The 23,854-nt window shown below is 42.6% G+C and overlaps 1 protein-coding gene across 2 annotated transcripts; it reads left to right on the top strand.

The window, feature by feature from the left end:
- chd4b (chromodomain helicase DNA binding protein 4b) lies at positions 1–23,764 on the top strand. 2 transcript variants are annotated; one of them, XM_085176490.1, is made up of 40 exons: positions 1–309; positions 617–842; positions 1,312–1,436; positions 2,663–2,917; positions 3,026–3,141; positions 3,264–3,363; positions 3,454–3,664; positions 3,758–3,879; positions 4,014–4,137; positions 4,297–4,469; positions 4,994–5,239; positions 5,547–5,750; positions 5,851–6,062; positions 6,371–6,502; positions 6,744–6,843; positions 6,961–7,152; positions 7,533–7,733; positions 8,130–8,267; positions 8,420–8,541; positions 8,657–8,830; positions 9,981–10,122; positions 10,206–10,455; positions 10,540–10,664; positions 10,757–10,849; positions 10,945–11,086; positions 12,187–12,356; positions 12,519–12,696; positions 14,562–14,648; positions 15,524–15,615; positions 15,754–15,887; positions 16,250–16,394; positions 16,504–16,660; positions 17,184–17,269; positions 17,359–17,599; positions 18,954–19,001; positions 19,224–19,394; positions 19,497–19,605; positions 20,477–20,609; positions 20,712–20,907; positions 22,510–23,764. In XM_085176490.1, exons 2-40 carry the CDS (start codon positions 779–781, stop codon positions 22,710–22,712), a joined length of 5,913 nt encoding a protein of 1,970 aa, XP_085032616.1. In that variant the 5' UTR covers positions 1–309; positions 617–778; the 3' UTR covers positions 22,713–23,764. The 2 variants fall into 2 exon arrangements, with proteins under 2 accessions (XP_085032616.1, XP_085032615.1); XM_085176489.1 differs by having other exon boundaries at positions 12,519–12,708.
- The last annotated feature ends 90 nt before the right edge of the window (positions 23,765–23,854 follow it).

Raw genomic sequence — 23,854 nt, 5'->3', positions numbered from 1 at the left:
AGTCCTGTGTGAGTGTGGGAGGGGGGAGATTATTATGGGATGTCTGCCCCCTTTGTGTGTTTGTGAGGATGTTAGCTAAGCGCTGCCTGTAAGGGCTGGGGAGAGAGCGAAGAGGGGGACGGAGCAGCGTGTTTTGGGGTCGTTGACGGCTCGTTTTTTGAATTTCCCTCATCACCCGTTTAGTCGGGCTTAATGAATGAACCTTGCCACACAAACAGGCTGATTTGTGGCAATTCTCGCACCGACAGAGAGAGAGGAAGAGGGGAGGGGGGAGAGCACACCTCGAGCCGGGACTACAAGCACACTACTGTAAGTTTCTAATGTTAGGAGATTGGCTTCGTAATGCTTCAACTTTGCTCTCATACAACGCTTTAACTCGACAGTCCGATTTCACGGTGTGCATTTGAAGTAACCACGGATGCCACGCTGAAGTTCATTGTAAAAATATACCTGGAAATCAACAGCCGATAAATGTCACAGATAATGAAGTTATCCAACTTGTTTGAGCAGGCAGGTGGACAATTAGATGATGTGTAAATAATAGGAAACGGGCAAGGCTTAGCTACCCTCCGATGCCATTTATTGCTATTATTATTATATATATTTTTCTCTCCAGCACCCACCACCACCACCACTACTACCCCCTCCCTTCCTGGACACCCCCGGTTCATTCTCCACCAGTCCCACGTCATTTTCCCTCCTCCCTCGCCGACCGAGGAGCAAGGTTTAGGAGGGATTAATTCGACCAGCAAGAAATAAAATTAAAACGCAGGGGAAAATGTCGTGCAGCGAGGATGAGAGGGAAGACTTTGGGACCGCGGACGAGCACTCACTAATTCACGGTAAGCTCGCCTGTTATTTATTTATTTTTTTTTAGCCTCCGAAGAAGAAGGTTCATCTCCGTAACTTGAGCTCGCCTTCAACGCGATGCTAATGCTAGCTTCAGCTAGCCGTGAGTAGTCTGCCCGGGCCGTCCGTCACTCGCCATGATAGATTAGTTAGCTAACTTGGCAAGCAAGTGTTTAGAGTTTCTCCTTTTCCTCTTCGGCCCCCTTCTTCTTTCGCAGGTCCCTCCGCGAGTGTGGGCGTGAGCTGTCAAAGTTTCAAACACAGAAAACGGACAAGTTTCAATCTGCGCTTTTGTGGCTTTCGCCTTGTGTGTGTCTGCGTGCGTGCACGGACGTGTGCCAGTCGTGCCAGTGCGCGGTCTCCTGTTTTCTCCCTTCGGCCTGCAGCGGTGGTGCTCCTGTCCGTGTGTGTGTGTGTGCGTGTGCATGCACTGTGTCTCTAACGAAAGCGTGTCGCCGGCAGATGAGGACGAGCCAGAGGATGCTGTGTCTGACGTAGAAGAGGTACCAAAGTCCAAGAAGAAGAAGAAAGCCAAGAAGAGCAGCCGAGAGAATAGGAGCAGCAAGCGGCAGAGACCGATCCGAGAGGTGAGTTGCACAAAGTTTAAGCCTGTGACTGAGGGAATCCTCTTTTCTTTTCATTTTTTAAAGATTGTGACAGATTTGTCTTTGTAAACATTTCTGTCAGCTGTCAGCACAACAGATGCAGTTCTGCTCTTGATTTTACTGCACATGCATAAAACAACTAAAAGTAATTCTTTCTGCAAAGTTGTGAAAAAACCTACATGGATGTAGGGTGTATTTAATACAAAATAGTGTAGATTTTATTTGGAAAAAGTTGACAAGATTCAATAGGAAAGTGAAGCCTAGGTTTAAATAAAGTAGTAAAGTATAATTGCTTGGTAAAATGAAATATGGAAAACAAAATAGCTAAAAAAAGGCACTCAAAGAAAGGATTTAAGTTTAATAGGAAAATTAATTAACATACAGGAGCTGAACAAGTAAAAATCTAAACAAAATCAACTTAACTATAGGTGGTTGTGTTGCAAACAGTGATTTCATGAGATGGGAAACCAAGACCCAAATACCCTGAAATAAGGGTGTAGCACTTTTATTATAAATTTAAGCAGTTGTGGAGACCGAGTCAGAGAGGCAAGGCTGAAATGGTTAGGACAAGTGCAGAGGAGGGATAGTGGCTGTATTGGGAAAAGGATGTTAAAGATGGAGATGGCAGGCAGGAGAAAAAGAGTAAGACCTCAGAGAAGGTTCATGGATGCAGTAAAGGAGGGTTTGTTGTGACAGAGGAGGGTAATAGGGAGGGATAGGGTGAGATGGAGGCAGGCGATCCACTGTAGTGGCCCTTAAAGAGAGCAGCTGAACGAAGAAGAGGTCAAATCAATTAATGTATAACAACCAATTACTAGCAAATGTATAATTTTCCATAGGCCAGGCCAGTGCATTTAAAACACATTGTCTACAATATATATTTAATTACCACTCACATAAAACGGGGAAAACAAACATTAAAATCAGGAAATATTTAGCATTTTTGCTGAAAAATAAATAAAAAGACCCGTTCTGTGTCAACTGAACAATAGATGAAGCGACTGACTGTTTTAGCTTCTTCTGAAATTAGTGATGAGTCATATGTTGACCATAGCAGCGCTGTGAGTGACAGCCCAGTGTCTTTTCATTCCCCAAGCCTAATAGAGTGCCAGGACCTTTACAAGAAACAAGACAAAGAAAGATGTCATTTTAGCGTCTAATTTCTGTGTTATACATAAAACCCAGCAGTGTGGTTCTTTATCTTACAGGAGTTGCCAGTCAGCTCCCCAGAGCACCTGCTTAGAGTGGAGGCAGCAGAGAGGGATGCTGATGAGGGAGGTATGCGGTCAGAGAGTGAAGGAAGTGATTATGCACCAGGGAGGAAAAAGAAGAAACGTTCTAGCTCCGCCAAAGACAAGAAGAAGGGAGGTGCGGCGGCAGAGAAAGGAGGCTCGTCCAGCTCAAAGAGCAAACGTAAAGACCCAGAGCCAGAAGATGATGAGGACGATGACGATGATTGCCAGGTAGAGTTTAATTCAGGCCCTCATGCAGACTTTGTTTACTTACTGCAGGGCTGACGTGTGACATTAACCTTCCTCGTTGTCCTTTTCGACTCTCTCCTCCCATCTCAGCCGAAAAGCTCCACCCAGCTGCTGGAAGCCTGGGGCATGAAAGACATTGACCACGTCTTTACTCAGGAAGACTACAGCTCCCTCACCAACTACAAGGCCTTCAGTCAGTTTGTCAGGTGACTATACCCTCATCATTATTAGGCTTTGATAGTAAAGTCTGCATCTACTCTGTTACTACAGATTTGTGCATAAATATTTATGTAACAGTATAAAAATGTTGCCCACTTTGTGTTTTTAGGCCATTAATTGCAGCTAAGAACCCCAAAATTGCTGTGTCCAAGATGATGACTTTAATGATGGCTAAGTGGCGTGAATTCAGTACAAACAACCCTCTGAAGGTATTAAATATTGAGGTCTTTTGTTCTTCTGTAATACTATACATTTCTAGAGAGCAGAGGTTCTCACTGTGTGCTTTTGTTTCCCCGCAGGGTTGTGCCACTGCTAATGCAGCCCTGGCAGCTGCCAATGTGGCGACAGCTGTGGAGAACATGGTGGTGGCAGGGACAGAGAGCGGGGCAGATACCGCTCCTGCTACATTGACTCCACCTGTTTCAACTCCTGCTGCTGCTCCAGCGCCTACTGCACCCCCAGCAGCCCCAGCACCTCCTCTCCGCAAGGCCAAGACCAAAGAGGGCAAAGGTAGAATAGAACAGAGTTTATGACTTTATAAAGTTTATACAGAATTAAGATTTTGAATGTTTTAAATAAATTTATATCTTCTCTTCTCTTGAGGTCCCAATGCTCGTAGGAGGTCGAAGCCTACATCTAAGCCTCCACCGAAACCAAAACCTAAGAAGGTGGCTCCACTCAAAATTAAACTTGGAGGCCTCAACAGCAAGAGGAAGCGCTCCTCTGTGAGTTATTAAAATTGGCACACAGTGACTTTATTTCTACATATTTAATCACTGGGATCCAAATACTGATGATGTGCTGAAATGAAACAAGGTACTCATATCAATCTTTTCCCTTCGCTTGTTGACTTCATTAGAGCGATGAGGACGAACCTGATGTTGACAGCGACTTTGATGATGGAAGCTTCTCAGTGTCAGATGGCTCCAGCCGCAGCAGTCGTCTTAAGAAGAAGCCCAAAAGTGCAAAGAAAAAGAAAAAAGGTTGGAAACATACTGAAATAAAAGTGTGATATTATATCAGCATTTCCAGGAAGAAAAGAAATGTGTATAATGTAGGTGGTTTGTTTAACAAGAGCAAAGTCAAGGCTGACGTGAAGGCTGATACCTATTTTTTCCTGCTACTTTTCTGTCTTTTCTCAGTGGAGACAGAAGATGGTGACGGCTATGAGACAGACCACCAGGATTACTGTGAGGTGTGTCAGCAGGGAGGAGAGATCATTTTGTGTGACACCTGTCCGAGAGCTTATCACATGGTCTGTCTGGACCCTGACATGGAGAAGGCACCTGAGGGCAAGTGGAGCTGCCCGCACTGTGTGAGTACTGGAACCCTGAATCCTCTGAGAGATGTGCATGGCAGACTGTTAGAGCAAATGCGCCTGATTTTCAAAGTTTGAATCAGGAGGGCAAAAATTGCATGAAACGTGCATGTTAAAATATTTTGTGTGGAAGTTGCACTGGCAGCAGGGTTGACTGTAGTGTTCTCCATTTCTCTTTGTCCCTTTCTCCCCCCACCCCAACAACCATTTTGCTCATGTTCCCGTCAATCCTCTCCTGCTCCCCACCACACATCTCACCCATCCTCCATTTCCTCTTCTCGGCCCTCCCCTGCCTGCCTCCCTCCCTTCCTCTGACTGCTCCACACGCACGCAATGCACACCACCCTCCCTCCCCACCCCTCGGCGCTCTTCAATCCCCCCCACGCATACACACACCCCTCCCTTTTTTTCTTTCACTTCGTTCCGCATACCTTCCCTGCCTGTCTGCCCTCACCCCCCCCACCCCCTTCCTCTTCCCCCGCGTGCACACCTCCTCCTTCTGTCTGTAATTCTGCCACCAGGAGAAGGAGGGAATCCAGTGGGAAGCCAGGGATGATCTGTCCGAGGCCGAAGGTGAGGACGATGACGACAGGAGGGATGAAGGGATGGAGGAGGAAGACGACCACCACATTGAGTTTTGCCGTGTGTGTAAGGATGGGGGAGAGCTGCTTTGCTGTGACACCTGCCCCTCCTCCTACCACATCCACTGTCTCAACCCTCCTCTCCCCGAGATCCCCAATGGAGAATGGATCTGCCCCCGCTGCAAGGTGAGCACTGAGCACTGGTGCATACGAGACTGCGCGTGCTCACGTGGGCGTGCATGTGGATTACAAATTCCAAGTTGCACTGGAGATAAAGAGCCCTTTCTCTTGATGTGCATAAGTTTACCTGCAGCATTTTAGAGGGAAAAATGGCAGATATACAGTTTTTATTTGAAGATTTTTTTGTGTTTTTTTACAATTAAGCACTCATATAAATTTTCAGGACAGGTTTTCTTCTCAGTTTCACAACGCTTTTGTTGATTAGTTCTTCCTTTTAATAACTATTTCCTCTGCCATCCACACTTTCTCACAGTGTCCACCGATGAAGGGAAAAGTGCAGAAAGTTTTAACATGGCGCTGGGGAGAAGCACCAGCCCCTATGCCTGTACCCCGGCCTGCTGATCTGCCTGCTGATGCTCCTGACCCACCACCTCTGGCAGGCCGTAGAGAGAGGGAGTTCTTTGTCAAGTGGTGCAACATGTCGTACTGGCACTGCTCCTGGGTACAGGAGCTACAGGTACTACCACTGCATCCACCTGTAGATGAGAATGAGGTTTTATTTTTTCCTTTTTGTAACATACTCAGCACATGACACCCCCTTGTTTACTCTCGCCCAGTTGGAGCTGAACTGCCAAGTGATGTTCCGCAACTACCAAAGGAAGACTGACATGGATGAACCGCCGCCTGCTGACTTTGGAGGCGAGGGTGACGATGACAAAAGCACGAAGAGGAAGAACAAAGATCCACTCTTTGTCCACATGGAGGAGGAGTTTAGCCGCTATGGAGTTAAGATGGAGTGGCTGATGATCCACCGCGTCCTTAACCACAGGTAGGATACAAATGGTGAAGACGACAGCCGCTCTCGTGCTATATGTGCATGTATAACATGCACTCAGAGTAGAACACAATGCCTTTCTCATTTTTTTTCTCATGCTGTGTACGGCCTTTGTCTACTTGCGATAACAAACCACAATGACAACACAGTGCACAGTGTTGATTCACAGTGCACAGTTGCTTATGCTTGTGCAGGAGTAATGCTGAATGTTTGTCACTAGGTGTTTGGTTGTTTCTTTGTGGTTATTTTGTCAATAAAGGGTTATCACAACAGAATATCTTCTGTCTGTTTTATCCTGATAGTGTTGATAAAAAGAATAATGTGCATTACCTGATCAAGTGGAGAGATCTGGCATATGATCAGTCCACCTGGGAGAGTGAAGACATGGACATTCCAGAGTATGACACCTACAAACAGACTTACTGGAATCACAGGTATGCAGTAGTGTACTAAGTGTCATGTAGCTGTTTGCTCAGGTTGTGCAAGGACTGCTGATATCTTAAAGTAGGGTAAGATCATAATAATTGTAAAATTAATTCTACTCCTTTTCTAGGATGTAAATTAGGTGCCATATAGAGATATTTGTGGCAGTTTGATGTCTTTTTTTTCTGTTTACATTAAAAACCAGTCAATAAATTAGTCAGTCTTACCTTTTTTTCCTACTCTGTGTATCAGAGAGTTGATGATGGGTGAGGAAGGCAGACCTGGCAAGAAGCTGAAAAAGACAGTCAAAGTGAAGAAGGCAGAGCGACCGCCTGCTAATCCAGTTGTAGATGTACGTTCGCCAAAATACAACCTTTTTCTTAAATTGCTTTATTCTGATGGATTATTGATGACTGTGTAAAAGCCCGCTCCTCAAATCAGGTCAGCAATTTTATTTTTTTCTTTCCAGCCCACCATCAAGTTTGACCGTCAGCCTGACTATCTGGACAGCACAGGAGGAACTCTGCATCCCTACCAGCTGGAAGGTTTGAACTGGCTCAGGTTTTCTTGGGCTCAAGCCACTGACACAATCCTGGCTGATGAGATGGGTTTGGGCAAGACAGTTCAGACAGCCGTCTTCCTCTACTCATTGTACAAGGAGGTAAGGGGCTGTTTATTTTATAAATATGAATGCATTAAGATTGTTTTAACAGTTAAAAGTACAACACAGTACCTGATAATGTTTGATTTATAAGGCTAATGCTGTATTGTTTTATCTTTAGTAAGACTTATATATGCTAACTGACGCTGTTTTGTCCAGTCTGCCCTCCCCTGTCAGTCAGTGTTAGTGGTTGGGGTTGCAGACATGTGACACACAGTAACTCTGCCCATTAAAGGGGATGAATTCCAAGTAAGGAGCTCGATCCTAAAGGCAGGGCAAGACAAATGCAGTTGTGTAATTTATCTGATATTAAATTATGAATCATCCTTGCATGTTAATTTTTAAAATATGTATTCTAACTCTGTTCTCCATTGGTACAGGGTCACTCCAAAGGTCCCTTCCTTGTCAGCGCTCCTCTGTCCACCATCATTAACTGGGAGAGGGAGTTTGAGATGTGGGCTCCTGACATGTATGTGGTCACCTATATAGGGGACAAAGACAGCAGGGCTGTTATTAGAGAGAATGAGTTCTCCTTTGAGGGAAACGCCATCAGAGGAGGAAAAAAGGCGTCCAAGATGAAGGTAAGTAAAAAACAAACAAACTGCTTTTTCAGAGTGTGGTGGCTTTGAAGTACAGTGGAACCCCGACTTATGAAATTAATTTGTTCCCGATGGTCTTTCGTAAGTCGAAAATTTTCGTAAGTCGAAGCACCCATCACGCCTTTTGAGTGAAAGATAGGCTAATTGCTAACTGCAACAACAATACGTCGTTCAAGTGGAACAGCAAAGTGCAAGTACGAAAGCCAAGGGGGTTGTCACATGATTCGGAAGGCATTGTGGGCATTGTAGACATTCTGGGATCAGCCAGTCAGAGCCAGCTTTAGTTGCCGCACTTGCAGCTGTAATATTTGTAATCGTTTCCACTTATTTCCCAGTTTTGCAGCTTAACTAAAAATCACTTTTTTCTGCATATTACAGAAAGACTCACCAGTCAAGTTCCATGTTCTGTTGACATCCTATGAATTGATCACCATTGATCAGGCTGTGCTGGGCTCCATTGAATGGGCATGTCTGGTTGTAGATGAGGCACATAGACTGAAGAACAACCAGTCCAAGGTAACAACAAAGGCTTTTTTTCTTTTCTTTTTCTTTTACAAAAACAAAAGTTTGTTGGTGATCCTTCATCGCTGGACATAACAGTTTAGTGCTGTAATTTTCTTGGCTCCAGTGCCCAGGTTTGTACTGTACGTTTTCTGTCTTTCTCTCAGTTCTTCAGAGTGTTGAACAACTACCCACTGCAACACAAGCTGCTGCTTACAGGCACTCCACTTCAGAACAACCTGGAGGAGCTCTTCCACTTGCTGAACTTTTTAACCCCAGAGAGATTCAAGTCAGTACCTCCACACAGCGCAGCGCTACAGCAGATGTAGCTGTACTGCAGATACAGTGATGACATCCACTGTGATTCATGTGGCTTTTTTTTTTTTCTTTTTTTTTTCATGCAGTAATCTCGAAGGGTTTCTGGAAGAGTTTGCGGACATCGCCAAAGAGGACCAGATCAAGAAGCTCCATGACATGCTGGGACCACACATGCTCAGGAGGCTGAAGGCTGATGTATTTAAACACATGCCTTCAAAGACCGAGCTCATTGTTCGAGTGGAGCTGAGCTCCATGCAAAAGTGAGCAATAAAAGACTTTGTAGCAGTAGCTGCAAATCCATGTTTGGAAAAATGAAAAAAGGAAGTTTTTCTTTCCCACTGTCACCAAGTGCTTGCTCATAAAGGCTCATTGATTGTTGGAGTTTTCTCTGTATTGTTGTAGGGTCTTTACCTTACAATATAAAGCACCTTGAAGTGACAGTTGTTGATTTGGCAGTATATAAATAAAATTACAATTAATTGAATTGAATTAAACATGCCATAGTTTCAAATAATGTACCCAGAGTATGGCAGAGTTATACCTGTGAGCCTGAAGCTCAGACTTCAAACAGCTCAGACAGTTTTTCTGCTGTCGACAGTGAAAGGGGATATTCCTAATGTTGTGGTCAAACAAAAGACAAAGCAAAGTTTCCCCTTGCTTTGCTTGTCACAGATTTTGTTTGATGGTTTTGGAAACCCACAAATATTTGCTACGAGTTGGAGGAGAAGGAGTAAATGTAATAAATACTGCTGATAGCTGCAATTAGATTGACAGTAACTTGTATTCAGGACTTACCAGGATGTCCTTCGATTCCCTGTCTTTTCTTCAAGGCCTCTCTGGCGTTCCCCTGTCTCTACAGAAAAGTCAGCTTGAATCATACAACTGAACCTGCCCACAAATGACTGAAAGACGCTTGTCTTCTAGTTTTGGTTCTTTGGTTATTTCTGCAATGTCATTTGACAGGTTTTCACACTCCAGCTTAAAGCGAATTCTTTGCAACGTGGAAACAATCCATAGTCTTTGCATAAAACCTTGTATGGAATTGTGCAACAGGCTTGATTTTTGATTTGAACACACCATAAGATGGTCTCCTCTTAGGCACTAAGCTTAACTCGACATTCATAACTGTCTTCTGTTTGCAAGCGGCAGTCAGTCAGAAGGTGGTTGGGAGGGAAGCTTAAACTGTTTGTTTCATGTAGAGGTTAAAATGAGGGCTTGCAGCAATTCCCAGTATAAGATAGATGAATATTATTTTCAACTGTGAATAATACAAACTTCATATAGAACCATTTGCAGCAACATGAGCATAACATGTCACCCTTGAAGCTTTAATCCTGCTCATGTTTTCCTTTGTTTTATCTTTGCAGTCTATTTTTTCACGCTTCTTTTACTTCTCTTTTTGTACTTCAGGAAATACTACAAGTTCATTTTAACACGTAACTTTGAGGCCCTGAACACTCGTGGAGGAGGAAATCAAGTATCTCTGCTCAATGTTGTGATGGACCTCAAAAAGTGCTGTAACCACCCCTACCTCTTTCCAGCAGCTGCCAATGTATGTTTTTTATACATTTAGTTTAATTTCGTTTTTTCGTGTTTCTTTTAAACTGGTTTAAGACATCACTTCCTTAATTTCAGGAAGCGCCAAAACTTCCAAATGGCATGTATGAAGGCACTGCCCTGACCAAGTCTTCAGGGAAACTGATGCTGCTCCAGAAGATGATGAGACGACTGAAAGAAGGAGGCCACAGGGTTTTGGTTTTCTCCCAGATGACTAAAATGCTCGACTTGCTAGAGGACTTCCTGGAGAACGAGGGTTACAAATATGAGAGGATTGATGGAGGAGTGACTGGCAACTTGAGACAGGAGGCCATTGATCGCTTTAATGGTGAGGCGTGTATAGCTATTTGTCAGTTTTGCGTCTCAGGACAGCAGAGTTGATGTCTGTTTTTTTTGCTCCTCCTTCCAACAGCTCCTGGTGCTCAGCAGTTTGCCTTCCTCCTCTCTACCAGAGCTGGTGGTTTGGGCATTAACCTCGCTTCTGCTGATACTGTTATTATCTATGACTCCGACTGGAATCCCCACAATGACATCCAGGTATGCAAACCATATGACTAACCTCACATCTGCGCCAGTATGAGCGTTTATTTTGAGGGGTGATTATGCTGTGTTTCATGTGTGCTTCACAGGCCTTCAGCAGAGCTCATCGTATTGGCCAGAACAGGAAAGTGATGATTTATCGCTTTGTTACGAAAGCATCTGTGGAGGAGAGGATCACACAGGTTTGTGAAAATTAACACCACTTTAGCAATTGTATTGAATTGCAATGATCACATATTGACTGGTAGCTTGACCTCCACCTTCTTGCTTCCACCAGGTGGCAAAGAAGAAGATGATGCTCACCCACCTGGTGGTGCGACCCGGCCTAGGATCTAAGATGGGCTCCATGTCCAAGCAGGAGCTTGATGACATCCTCAAGTTTGGAACTGAAGAACTGTTTAAAGATGAAGTTGGAGATGGTGAGTCAGTGTTGAGCCTCTGACAATGGCACACACACACACAATGTCCGCTTAGTTTGGTGATTGGGGCTGATATTAATTTTAGCACTGGGAGCCTCTTTCTCTGTATGTCTGGTTAATCTATCCTATAGTTATGTTGTATCTGCAAAGCCATCTGAAAGCCTACAGAGTAACCTGACGTGATGTACCTGTTCAGTACTCCTGTGCATGTACAGCTATGTTTTCACTGCAGCTTTGAAATTGATCAGTGAGAGAATAACAATGAGTGCCTCAATAGGAATTATAATCATAGGATCGATAAAAAGACTAACAAATGTCAGCAAATTCTTGGAGGATTGCTGAAACTATCCGATTAGACGTAATGGGAATGTGCAAAGAAGTGGAAAAAGTTAAATATGTTTGCCCTTGAAAAAAAAACAGACACAACACAGAGCAAGGACTGAGGAGGGTAAAAACTCACAGCATTTTATTTAGTTCTGCCGGCTGGCACCGCATATAAGAAGCCGAGACATGACCACAGGGTAACTGTCACATAATACTCCACACACAAGCATATATACCAGCATCAATATTGGCCACTTGCGTAGGTTAAGTCATAGAATCTACAGAGATTCACCACAGAAATCTAAATTAGGCCATAGTGTCCACACTGTGCAGAATGTGGTTTATGCATTGCTCCAGTTGAGTGGTTATATGTCAGTTTACTCTTGAAACTCACAGCTGTTTCATTTTCTAGATCAAGATGGTGCAGAACTTTGCTGGTTTGCAGGTCTCTTATCTGTGTTATTTTCCACAGTACTTGTTTAAAACTTCCTGTCAGAGATGGGGGTGGGGAGTGGGGTTGACTGGTTTATACAAAAAATATGAATGACTAGTTTAAACAACTATCCCTGGTGCAGAGTAGTGAAAGCAGCAAAGTTTTATTGGTTATTTATCCAGTCGGCTGGTTCTGCGCATCACTAGTTGCATTGTGTGTAAAAGCAAAGAGAAAGAGGTGGAATTAGGACTTCTCCACTGGGATGCCAGAGATGTTTTGAGCATTAAATTCGAATTTCTCTTCCTCCTATCCTTCCTTCTTTTTCCACTTATTCTACTTTCAGGGGACAACAAGGAGGATGACAGCAGTGTGATCCACTACGATGATCAGGCAATTGACCGTTTGCTTGACAGGAACCAGGATGCCACAGACGACACTGAGCTCCAGAGCATGAACGAATACCTCAGCTCCTTCAAAGTGGCACAGTATGTGGTGAAAGATGAAGATGATGAGGTACAGTATTAGCATGGCTACAATGTGCGTATATGAGTATATCACTTTACCTATCGGGCTTTAGTTTTTTGACATTTTAGAGCATCTTTAGTAGTCAAACTCAAAGTCTAAGCATGAACAAACAGTCTTTATGTGCACTGTATTAAAAAAAATGTTTTAAAGGAGGAGGAGGTGGAAAGGGAGGTGATCAAGCAGGAAGAAAGTGTTGATCCAGACTACTGGGAGAAGCTGCTTCGGCACCACTACGAGCAACAGCAGGAGGATCTCGCCCGCAATTTGGGCAAAGGCAAAAGAACTCGAAAGCCAGTCAACTACAATGATGGCTCCCAGGAGGACCGAGGTATAAGACAGGGTACAGAACAATATATAATGCAACCTCTTCTTGTGCGTGTGTGGAGTGCGGTACCAGTGGTGGATTTGTGTTTGTGTGGTGTTGATGTGGTGGTAATATAGTAGCAGCGACAGTGAGATTATGGCATGAAGTTTTGTTTTAGTTTGTGCTCGGGTGTAGAAATGTGGTAGTTGATGTTATTTTTAAATGTTTAGACCAGTTTAAAATCGATTTTTTTCAGAAGGATAAGGACTCTCACTAAGCCAGAAATGTGTCACCTTCCTTTAGGAGATACGTTCACACAAAATAGTCAGATAGAGGGACTCACGTTGTAGGTAGTTAAGGCCCCTTTTCTAGATGTAATTTGCTCGGACTAGGAAATGGCACAAAGGGAATATTATTGCAGTACAGCCGTTGGCTTAGCGTTAAAACAGTAGGGGGCAGCAGCAGATTTGGCTGGATGCACAGGCAGACCGTGTGATAGGGCACAGCAAACAACACAACAGCCATTTTCACTCATGTGCTGATAAACATTTTTTAGACGTCACTCAGCTGAGCTGTGTGTGATCGCCCATTAAGTGGAGATTAACCTGCCAGCTCCTGAGTGTAGTCTGTATGATGTCTGATTGCACAGACATGAGAAAATGCATCTGTCACGGACTATTTGCTTTTTATTTTCCTCATCCATCTGACCAATTTAACCGCAGGGTCCTGGGAGTTGGACTGGAGACTGTCCCAGCTCTCATAAGAAGAGAAATGGAGTGCAGTCTATCGAAGGGAGATTCTGCTCATAGGGTCAACTTTTTTCTGCAACCTTTATTTATTTATCATTAATTTCCTGTGTGGGGAAAAACAGGCCTGCACTGGTTTTGAACTGACCTCTTTTCTTTTTTTTCTGAGTGTAAACGCAGTGTAGACATAGAGGGGGAAGGGGAGATCATGCACATGACTCAGGTCTGCAAAATCTTGATGTTATAGTTTTACATCTTGAAACTTGCAGAAAAACATGCAAACATTAATAAAAGGAGGAAATCAATTATCAGGTGCCAGTATTCCATTCATTCAGTGCTTATTTGCTCTCAAACATTATTCCATTCAGTGAACTCCATTGTCAGAGATCATATATGACAGACAGGGACATTATTAGCTTTATTAGCTGGAAACAACAAGCCATGGCAATTGTAATAAGTGCAGCTTTCAACAAGGTTTTGTTCAAATATGTTAAGTTTTAATATTAATTATATATATAAAAAAAAGTCCATACTATTCATTGTATGTTTCTAGTAGCTTTTGTAGATTTTTGAGGTCCAGGAAAAGCAATAATATGAACATTTATTAGGATTTGTTGATAAAATCACTAAAGCTACAGTCCTCTCCCTAACCCTTCTGCTTCACATTTTAAGACCTTATTTTGGGAGAGTGACAATTCTGAAGAAACAAACCTCAAACTGCAAAACAGAAGCAGTTGAACTAGTTTTGTTTTAATGATCTTTTTTTTTTCTTGTCTCAGCCCCCAAATAAACCAAAAACCAATGCTGTTAGAGCCACAGTAGGCTTTTCACTTGCATATAGCTGTGTAAACATTAACAGTATCAGTGAAGGATCTTTTCTTTTTGTTTATTGCAGCAGTCAAAGCTAATCAGTGGCAGTAATCTAGTAGTTCAAATGCAGTTTTAACACGGTAACTCCCCCTACTGGTTGAACTCTTACTAACCTGTGATTAAACCTCTGCAAGGAGTTACTTTTATTGTGTACTCGTATGTGTACTTTTGTCTCGTTGTTGATCAGTTAGATTCAGACCTGGTGGGGAAGAGTTTTGTCCTTTTTGGTATTTTCTCCTCGCTCATCTCATCATTTCTCTGTGGTCTCTTTAGACTGGCAGGAGGATCAGTCTGATAACCAGTCTGATTACTCGGTGGCCTCAGAGGAGGGCGATGAGGACTTTGATGAACGGACTGAAGGTAAGTTGGTTACAACCGTTGGAGATCTTTCACACTGGGACGTCTGTGCTCTGAGGAGTTTGGCATTAGTCATAAAGATGGAGTTGAGTGAAGTTGATCATAACAAGCTGACATGGAGGCGGAAGTTCCTGTTCAGATTATTAACAGATGATACGAAGTCTTTCCACATCTGAGATACATAATTCACTAACGTCCTTCCAACACCCCCGCAGATGTTTATTCAGATTCAGACGAGAGCTATGATATCCTCCTCGACAACCTCAACAACAACTGCCGAAAAAGGAAATGTGACTGCATCATCTGCATTGAGCGTAGAGAGGCAAAGCAAGGCAGAAAGAAAAAGGAAAGGAAAAAGCATAAGAGAAGGAAACAGGGAAAGAAAATTAAGGTCAACGGTTTCCCAGTCCTCTGAGCCGCTCGCTTTGCAGATTAAATTGTTTGTGTTTATATTAATTGTTTATATAACTGTTCACTTGTATTTATTAAATTTGTATCCGTTAATAAACATGTATAAAATTTATTTTCCAATTAAAAGGTGCTATAAGGTGTGCATTTATATACCAGTTGTATTTTTCTTACTGTAACTGGAGTTTTATTAAATGATGTGTATTGCCAGATTGCTTTCAGTAGTAAATTTTCTGAAAGCGTTGCGCTTCAAGAAACGTTTATTGTAAAGTGTGGAGAGAGGGCCAGCTTCAGCAGGATGAGAGTGAGCCAATGAGCTGTAAGTGGAAAGTTTAGGACGATAAGTGCACACACGATCATGCATCATGCAAAATTTACTGTTGAACTTTTCATCCTCATGGCTTCGGTGGAGTTGGCGCTGACTTTCAGGCCTTCAGACAGACTAACTAACTGTGCTTCTTTGCTCATAGCCAATGCCCGCAGACCAAACCGCAAAGGGCTGAGGAACGACCGGGACAAGCCTCTACCCCCGCTGTTGGCCAGGGTTGGTGGGAACATCGAGGTGAGTTTTTGGTTCCTTCCACGAGACAAGAGTGAATGTGCAAGGAAAAAAAAGAACTGCACAGTGGTGGAGGAGTCACATCTTTCTGTTGTCTTTCTATTAAGCTTTTCTTTTGCATTTTGACCTCTTACCTGTCAGGTGCTGGGATTCAACGCACGGCAGAGGAAGGCTTTCTTAAATGCAGTGATGCGTTATGGGATGCCTCCCCAAGATGCCTTTACTAACCAGTGGCTGGTCAGAGACCTGCGAGGAAAGTCAGAGAAAGAATTCAAGTGAGTCTGATGGGTATTTTTTATCATTTTCCTACTGTTATGGGTGCAGTCTAATATCAAGGTAAAGTGCTTTTTTTTTTGTTATGAACCAAAACTTTGTTGAAAACTTTTGTGTGCTAAATTTTAGTATCAATCATCTGCTCAAATTTGTAAACTTGTCCACACAGTTAAAGGTTAAAGCTGTTCCGTTAATGACAGTTTTATAAATTGGCCAACTGTCTAAAGTAATTATTGTTAAAACTGGTCTCTTAGTACTAAATGCTAGCAGGATAGTTACATTCAGCTTAATTAGCATGTTGTCTCTCTGCAATATAAAATACACCTGGCTCAAATTTACTCAGTATGTCATGCTTTCTTTGCAGGGCCTATGTGTCTCTGTTCATGCGTCACCTTTGTGAGCCGGGGGCCGACGGAGCCGAGACGTTTGCTGACGGCGTCCCTCGGGAGGGTCTGTCAAGACAGCACGTGCTCACTCGCATCGGTGTGATGTCACTCATACGGAAAAAGGTACGGTTCAACAGCTCCAGTAGAAATGGTAAAAATAGTGTCGCCCTGCTTGAGAATGTTGTCTAAATTATCCAAACTCTTAATCATTGAGTCACATGTTGTTTAACAGGTGCAGGAGTTTGAACATGTGAATGGTCAGTGGTCGATGCCCTGGATGGCCGAGTTGGAGGAAAACAAAAGAGCCGCAGCTTTGGCTGCAGGAGAAGACCCAAAGACTCCTTCCACAGGGACCCCTGCAGACACACAGCCCAACACTCCTGTGCCAGGTAAACACACACACTATTTGCACTCACTACTGAGCTTTTTAAACAAACGTTAACATTTTTTTAGACTCAGTACACGATGCATGCATTACAATTAGACTCGGTTTCTGACACTCTGACTACATGTTGTAAGAAGGGGACACTTGTGACGGTGAAACACATTGTCATTTCCTCTGAGCTGTAACCTCATCACCACATACTTCACCTTAGTTTTGAACCAGATGTAATGTGAATTCTATGTTTAAGACTCAACTAACCCTGAAATAACTGTTTGATATGTAAGAGATATTTTCGTGTTTTGCCCTCAGAGGTAATTATTCAATCAGGTTTGTTTTGACCCCCAGAGATTTTCCAGATTTGCTCCCTCTTGTGGATGCATTTGGAAAGACTACAATGAATAAGTTATAGGCCAAGAAACACACACTTGTTAAGATTAAATGTTAAATAGGAATCCTAATTAGTTGTATACATAACAGATTAAAGCACTCCCCCCATATCTGTAATATCATGTGCTTTCTGTTTTCAGAGGATTTGTCTAAGTCAGAGGACAAGGAAGACATGAAGAAGGAGGGAGAGGATGGCAAAGCTGCTAAGAAGGCAGATGATCCAGAGGTAAATTCTGCTCTCAACTTCTGCTTACACTTCAGCTATTGCACAGTTTGAAGATATATCTCCTTTTATTTTGTCCATCTCTTGCCTAGATTATTGAAATCCCAGATGAGTCTGAAAAATCCCCCATTCTGGACAAGAAAGAGGAAGCAGACTCTGCTGCAGAGAAGGAGGACAGAGAGAAGGAGGCAGATGGAGTTGAAGGGAAAGAGAAAGAAGCTGAAGACCTGAGCAAAGAGAAAGAGGAGAAGTCTGTGGAGAAGGACGCTTCTGCCGACATCAAGGGTGAAGGTTCAGAGAGCAAGACTGATTTGGTGGAGGGCAGGTCTAGAGGTGAGGCACACGATGATTGTAACATCTGTTTTTAACAGTACAAAAAGCTTTTAAGGCCTTTTAGTCTGCAAAATATCCATTTTTATTCTGCTTACTCACATTTAAAGGCACAGTACAGGACCATTGGAGGTCACTTTTAAGCTTCGTCTCAGTTGTGGTCCATTGTCAGTTTCATAGTCTCACTCCACTTAAATAACGTTACAAAATGAAAAAGGTTTGATCCATGTTTTGTAGAATTGACATTTTGTCTCAGTACCTTGTTGTTTACTATTAAACAGGTTGCTCTTGAAAATGAGACCTCGTGAGAGTTACCTGTATAAATAAAGGTAAAATAAAAATTGGACATCCAGAATGTTCACATGCTCATGGGTGTATACAGACTGCACTTAGATGTCAGGTGAATCTGAAACATAACAATTGCCTTAATGAACAACTTCAATAAAAAATAAGCCAAGCAGAATGTGCACTTTTATGGGGCAAAGGGAAAAATCCCACCTTACTTCTCCATGTGACCGTCTCTTGATAGAAAACATGGATAGTGATGTTAGTGTGATCAATAATGGGATTGGACTAACAGCATAAATGCCATTTAAAGGAAAGAGCAGGATGTGTCTGCTGCAGATACGTAGGTCTTTGGAAGTGCAGGGGGAGCTCCTTAAGACCTTTTATGACACTGATGGCATTGGGCTGGGGCAGCAGTATCTCTGCTGGTAACAAAAAGAAACTGAACAAGCAGATCAAGACCCCCCAGCTCTGTTCTGTGATGTCCTCTTAAAGCAGTGGAGGTAGTGAGCCACAGGAGAATGGTGGCTAAGCTGTCGTCCCTGTTAGAGATCACCTCCCACCCCATGCAGACCACCCTGAAAGCACTGAGCAGCTCCGTTAGTGACAGGCTGGCCACACCTACAAAGTATGAAGGGGAGATTTAGGAGGCTGTTCCTTCAACAGTGAACAACAGCAGCAGACCACATTTAAAAATACACATGTGTATACATATATGCACACGCTGGGTTCTATTATATCGTAATCTGCAATAGTTACAATGAAACTGCACAATACTTTCTTTACTCTCTGTCCTGATATCAACATTCAACAACTACACCACGCAAGATCCCATTTTGCTGCTGAAAGATGTGTGTATATATATATATATATATATATATATGTATATGTGGGTACAACCATATACACGCATATATTGTTGTATAGTGCTATTGTTAAAGGTAATGCTGAGTCTAACTTTTCCTGCTCTCTTGATTTTGCAGCTGTAATAATGTAAATTTCCCCATCTTATATCATCTTATCTTTATGTTTCTCACCTTCTCAGTCTTTAACTTTATTTCTCTTCTTTTAGCTGACGAAGGCAAAGATGAGAAAATGGAAGCTGCAGAGGAGAAAAAAGGTTAGCTCTGAGTCAAACACCTACACTCTGTCTTACATTTGAAGCACAGATGACAGCACTGGAACAAACCTCTGCTATTTTTGACCTTTTAAGATTGAGCTGCGTATTAAAATGTATACTTTACAAGATTTCAACTCCTCTGATGGATTCTGGGCCCTTTATTACACAAGGATTTTGTTCACACAGCTTTAAAATGTTTAATTTGATTTTTTTCTTTTTTAGAACAAAAAGAGGAGAAGGACAGTGTGAAACCAGACGAGTCTGGAAAACTGCAGAATGGAGAGAACGCCAAAGACGGAGGAACAGCTGCGCCTGTGGTTAATGTCAGTGAAGAGAAGAAGAAAGCCACCAAGCAGAGGTTCATGTTCAACATCGCTGACGGAGGATTCACAGGTGGACACACACGCAGTCGTTCACACTTTTTTTCTCTTCTTTCTCTTCTCTTTTCTTCTGTTTCGTTTCTGCCTGTTTTGACCTTCCTGTCTTGCTTTCCAGAGCTTCACTCTCTGTGGCAGAATGAGGAGAGAGCAGCTACCGTCACCAAGAAGACCTTTGAGATTTGGCACCGCCGCCATGACTACTGGCTGCTTGCTGGCATCATACAGTATCCTTTCAGACGGACAATATCTTTAACACACTGTTCTTCAGTCTTCATAGGTGCATAAAGTTGTTGCAGGTTTATAAACAGGTTTCGTGACACCAGGGTGACCAAATATCATTTCACATTTACAGACTGTAAATTTCACACTCATATTAAGTGAACTGATCACATTAGAGCACAGCTGTCATTAAGGAGCAGGCCATTTCAGGCTGACCACAGAATTGAATAAAGAGAGGATTTAGCTAATATTGATCCATTTAAATGTGCCTGGATTTATCTTGATATCAATTCTATGAAGTGGTTTGAGTGGTTTCGACCAGTAGCAGCCTCTAGGGCTGAAAAATCAATACACAAGTGCCAAAAATTGGTCAGTGTCTTTAGAGCTACATAGTTGCAGCCTCCTACAGAAACATAATGCTTTCTTTTGGTTTAAATGTAGGAGCTTAGCTGCTTAAATTGACAGGTTTGCCGGTGTAGACTCTGTAGCTAATAGCTTTAACTGAACTGGACTTGTTTGTGCTGTTAATGCCTTTTGGAGCATTTTAGTTAAATTATCTGACAAATAAAATGACTTACCTGTGCTACTATTCTATTTGATCATACAGTCAGCATAGATTTATTTCACTGGATTGTCCAACTAATAGTCACTTATGTCTAAAAAAAAAAACAAAAACAAAAAAAGCTTACATGGTGATGTCCAGAAACCAGTGTGTGATTTGAGGCGTTCATCTTCTGGAAATAGCTCTGCTATTGATTGAATGAAGGACAGAGATGTATGTTTAAAGTCTTTCCACCCAAATTGTTACCCTGTTCTAAATGGCATTGACCATCCAGACACACCTGTGTTGTTATTCTTGACTTTGGCGTCTCTCAGACACGGCTACGCTCGGTGGCAGGATGTGCAGAACGACGTGAGGTTTGCCATCCTCAATGAGCCCTTCAAAGGGGAGATGAGCAGAGGCAACTTCCTAGAGATCAAGAACAAGTTTCTGGCCCGCAGGTTCAAGGTGAAACGAGTACACGGTTATCCTTTGAGTTCTCTGTGCGAATGTTTGTCTGCGTGTCATATCTCACTGAGCACGTCTGGTCCACCTGCGTTTCCTGTACAGTTACTCGAGCAGGCGCTCGTGATCGAAGAGCAGCTGCGCAGGGCGGCCTACCTGAACATGACAGAAGACCCGGCTCACCCCTCCATGGCCCTAAACACACGTTTCAGTGAGGTGGAGTGTCTCGCCGAGTCCCACCAGCATCTCAGCAAAGAGTCAATGTCTGGAAACAAGCCTGCCAATGCAGTGCTGCATAAAGGTGAGACACGTTACAAATCAGAAAAGTAAAGCGAAAGTTCTCACTGACTTAAAATCTATATCTGCAACACTGAGAAGTCTCGTGATTAAAACAGTGGGACTGTCATGGGACATTATTCTGCACATGGTTTCCTTTTACCAAGTAACTGCAGAGTCAGCTGCTTGCAGGTGCTTCTTCACCAAAATGACAGTATATGCACATAATGACATACGTAATTGCAGCTGCCTTGACAACAGTGAACTCACAGTAATTATCCTCCTTCTAATGAAAAGTGTCTCAGTTATAGCAGCAGTAGTTTTCTCCCACTGTGCCGGCGTTGGGCCAGGGGCTGTTTAACACTAAGACTACTTTTATTAAATGGCATGAAACAATAATGTGACATATTTTATATTTATTAAAAAAAGACCTTGTGGAGCTGATAAAGCATGTGAGTTTAGTGAAAACAGTAATGTTTAAAGGTCATTCGAATAGTGAATGAATGATGAAGAATTTTTTTTCACAATCCAGTGGTGATGAAATGGTGAAAGTAATGTTTTTTTTCTTGTGTTTTGCTTTTGGTGCTCTGGTTTTTGAAATGCTTTCTCTATATTTTTCAATTCTCTGACTATGTTATTTTGAAAAACTGCAGTACAACGATTAGAATAATTGCTTTTTCATGTCAGGGTCATGGTGTTTTGAGTTGTTTGACAGTAGACAACTTCAGCTACACACACTGTTTAAAAACAAAGGAGTGAGCATTGGAAATTTTTGAAGGCAGACATATTGGATATTCTTCAATGCTTTAAAAGTTCTGCTTCAATTGCTTCAGTTACCACAGTACGTTTTCTGAATGAGAAAAGGGTTGTGTAGGTAATGCATGTCAATCTTTAGTAAATATTTGTCCAAAAACTCCATTATATTCCATCGTATTTTAACTCATCACCAGTATTCTGTTTCACTTGACATAAACAGACATTTCTGCCATAAACAAAAATTAGCATCAAGTGCAAAAAAACCCTGCATCCACACTGTCCATTAACACTGTTTAAATGTGTCTAGAGGTAAACTGTCTCAAATTCAGGAAAAAGAGCCTTTCAAACTCACAACTATGGATTCAATGCATCTTTAATGGGCCTGGAACGAGATGAGACACTTTTGCCTCCAAGCTTGATTTCACACAGAGCTCAATCTGGGAAATGTGTAAGGTTTATATTTGTCATTATTTTATGAGTGTTGGTAAAATGTTACAAATGGTACTGAAGGAGAGATACTGTGTAACTCTTGTGCTCCAGATTTAATTCAGTTCAATTCCATTTTATTTACACAGCGCCAGTTTACAACAGTAGTCACCTCAAGGCACTTTATATTGTAAGGTAGACCCTACAATAATACATACGGAGAAAAACCCAACAATCATACGATCCCCTATGATCAAGCACTTTGGTGAGAGTGGGAAGGGAAAACTCCCTTTTAACAGGAAGATTCCTGTTAAAGTTTTACAAACCCATCCTTACTGTTTTCTGTCCTCTGCTGCTTTTTGGGATGCCACACTGTTAATTTTAACCGAAAACCAAAATTTGGCTGCTCACCCCTGTTATGCCGATTTCTGTGCTGCATTTCTAGTTCTCAAACAGCTTGAGGAACTGCTGAGCGACATGAAGGCCGACGTCACCCGTCTCCCAGCTACCATCGCCAGGATACCCCCCGTGGCCGTGCGGCTACAAATGTCCGAGAGGAATATCCTCAGCCGATTGGCCAGCCGGGGCCCCGAGGTCACCGCTCAGAACCAATCACAGACCGCACAGCAGATGCAGGTGCCGCGCTGACCAATCCCCTCGCACATTTCACACTCCCCAAACGAGGCCAGTCGCACACACCTCACCGCCATGTAGCAGAATTCCTCCCCCTCAGCCACCATGTACAGCACAGTCAGGTTAGTACTTCTTCCTCTGCACCCACAACCCATCTCCGGACTCAGAAGAGCATCAGCTGTGCTGCTGGACTTTATTTTGAAAAGACTGGGACTGTAGATGTAGGGTGGGAGCGAATGTAAGAATCGGTTCTCTTTCTTTGCGGCAGACTAGATACAGACGTCTTTCTTCTCCACTGGGAATCAGATTGAACCCCTCTGTCCTGAACACTGAACTGACCTGTCCTTCCAGCAGGATCTAACATGTGTGTGTAACTATATGTATAATGAAGCAGAAGAAGCTTAGACTGGAGGGAAAGCAGCATGTTTGGAGTATACTGGTGCTTTGTGGTAACTTTTGGATTATTCCAGACTTCAAGGGATTTTATTGTGCTTGTTTTCACCTTTAGGAAATTGTGAAATTTTTGTTTGTATGTTTTTTTTAGAAGTCATTTAACTCTAATGTCCTCATCTGTATGTGTGTGTGAAGAGTGAAGGTGTGTGTGTTTTCTTGTATGTATGTGTGTGTTAAACAGGGCATAGTGGCGTGCATCTCTACTGCAGAATGCCTCGACACTGAGAGGGTGTTCCTGTCCCTTTTGTATCAGTCAGTTAGATCTGTTACCTCTTCTTCCGTCCTTCTCAAACTCTTGCCTGGTCCGATGGGTGACCCAGTCGGGGATCAACTCTTTGTGCTCACAAACCCAAACAACACCTTGACATTCCTAACTGCACCACAGATTTGCTTCATGGGAAGTCTCCTGTAATACAAACTCGCAATAGCTCCCCAGCTTTCTAGGTACATGGGATGGTGTTGAGGTTGATGGCAATCTTAAGTTAATTTAATTTCTTACTGTCTATTGTTATGTTGTTTTCCATTATTGAATATTATTATTATGGTTACCACCCTGTTGTTTTTATCATTGCTGTTTGTTTTTATGGACTACAATAAAAAAAAACTCAACAGTTTCTTGTTGTTACCACGTTTTATTTTTAAACTGATTATATACGTTTGGTTCTCCTTTTTCTTTTCTTGAGCACTGCATTCTTCTGCTTCTG

The sequence above is a fragment of the Neolamprologus multifasciatus genome, chromosome 11 (genome assembly GCF_963576455.1).
Source record: "Neolamprologus multifasciatus chromosome 11, fNeoMul1.2, whole genome shotgun sequence".
Taxonomy (NCBI): domain Eukaryota; kingdom Metazoa; phylum Chordata; class Actinopteri; order Cichliformes; family Cichlidae; genus Neolamprologus; species Neolamprologus multifasciatus.
This window is presented reverse-complemented; position numbering and strand designations above follow the sequence as displayed.

Bases quoted from the DNA above. Each gene is read 5' to 3' on its own strand.
- chd4b (XM_085176489.1), top strand. From the start codon at position 779: ATGTCGTGCAGCGAGGATGAGAGGGAAGACTTTGGGACCGCGGACGAG. The intron at 5,240-5,546 runs GTGAGCACTGAG...ACTTTCTCACAG, and splicing joins GGATCTGCCCCCGCTGCAAG to TGTCCACCGATGAAGGGAAA. The intron at 8,831-9,980 runs GTGAGCAATAAA...TTTGTACTTCAG, and splicing joins GAGCTGAGCTCCATGCAAAA to GAAATACTACAAGTTCATTT.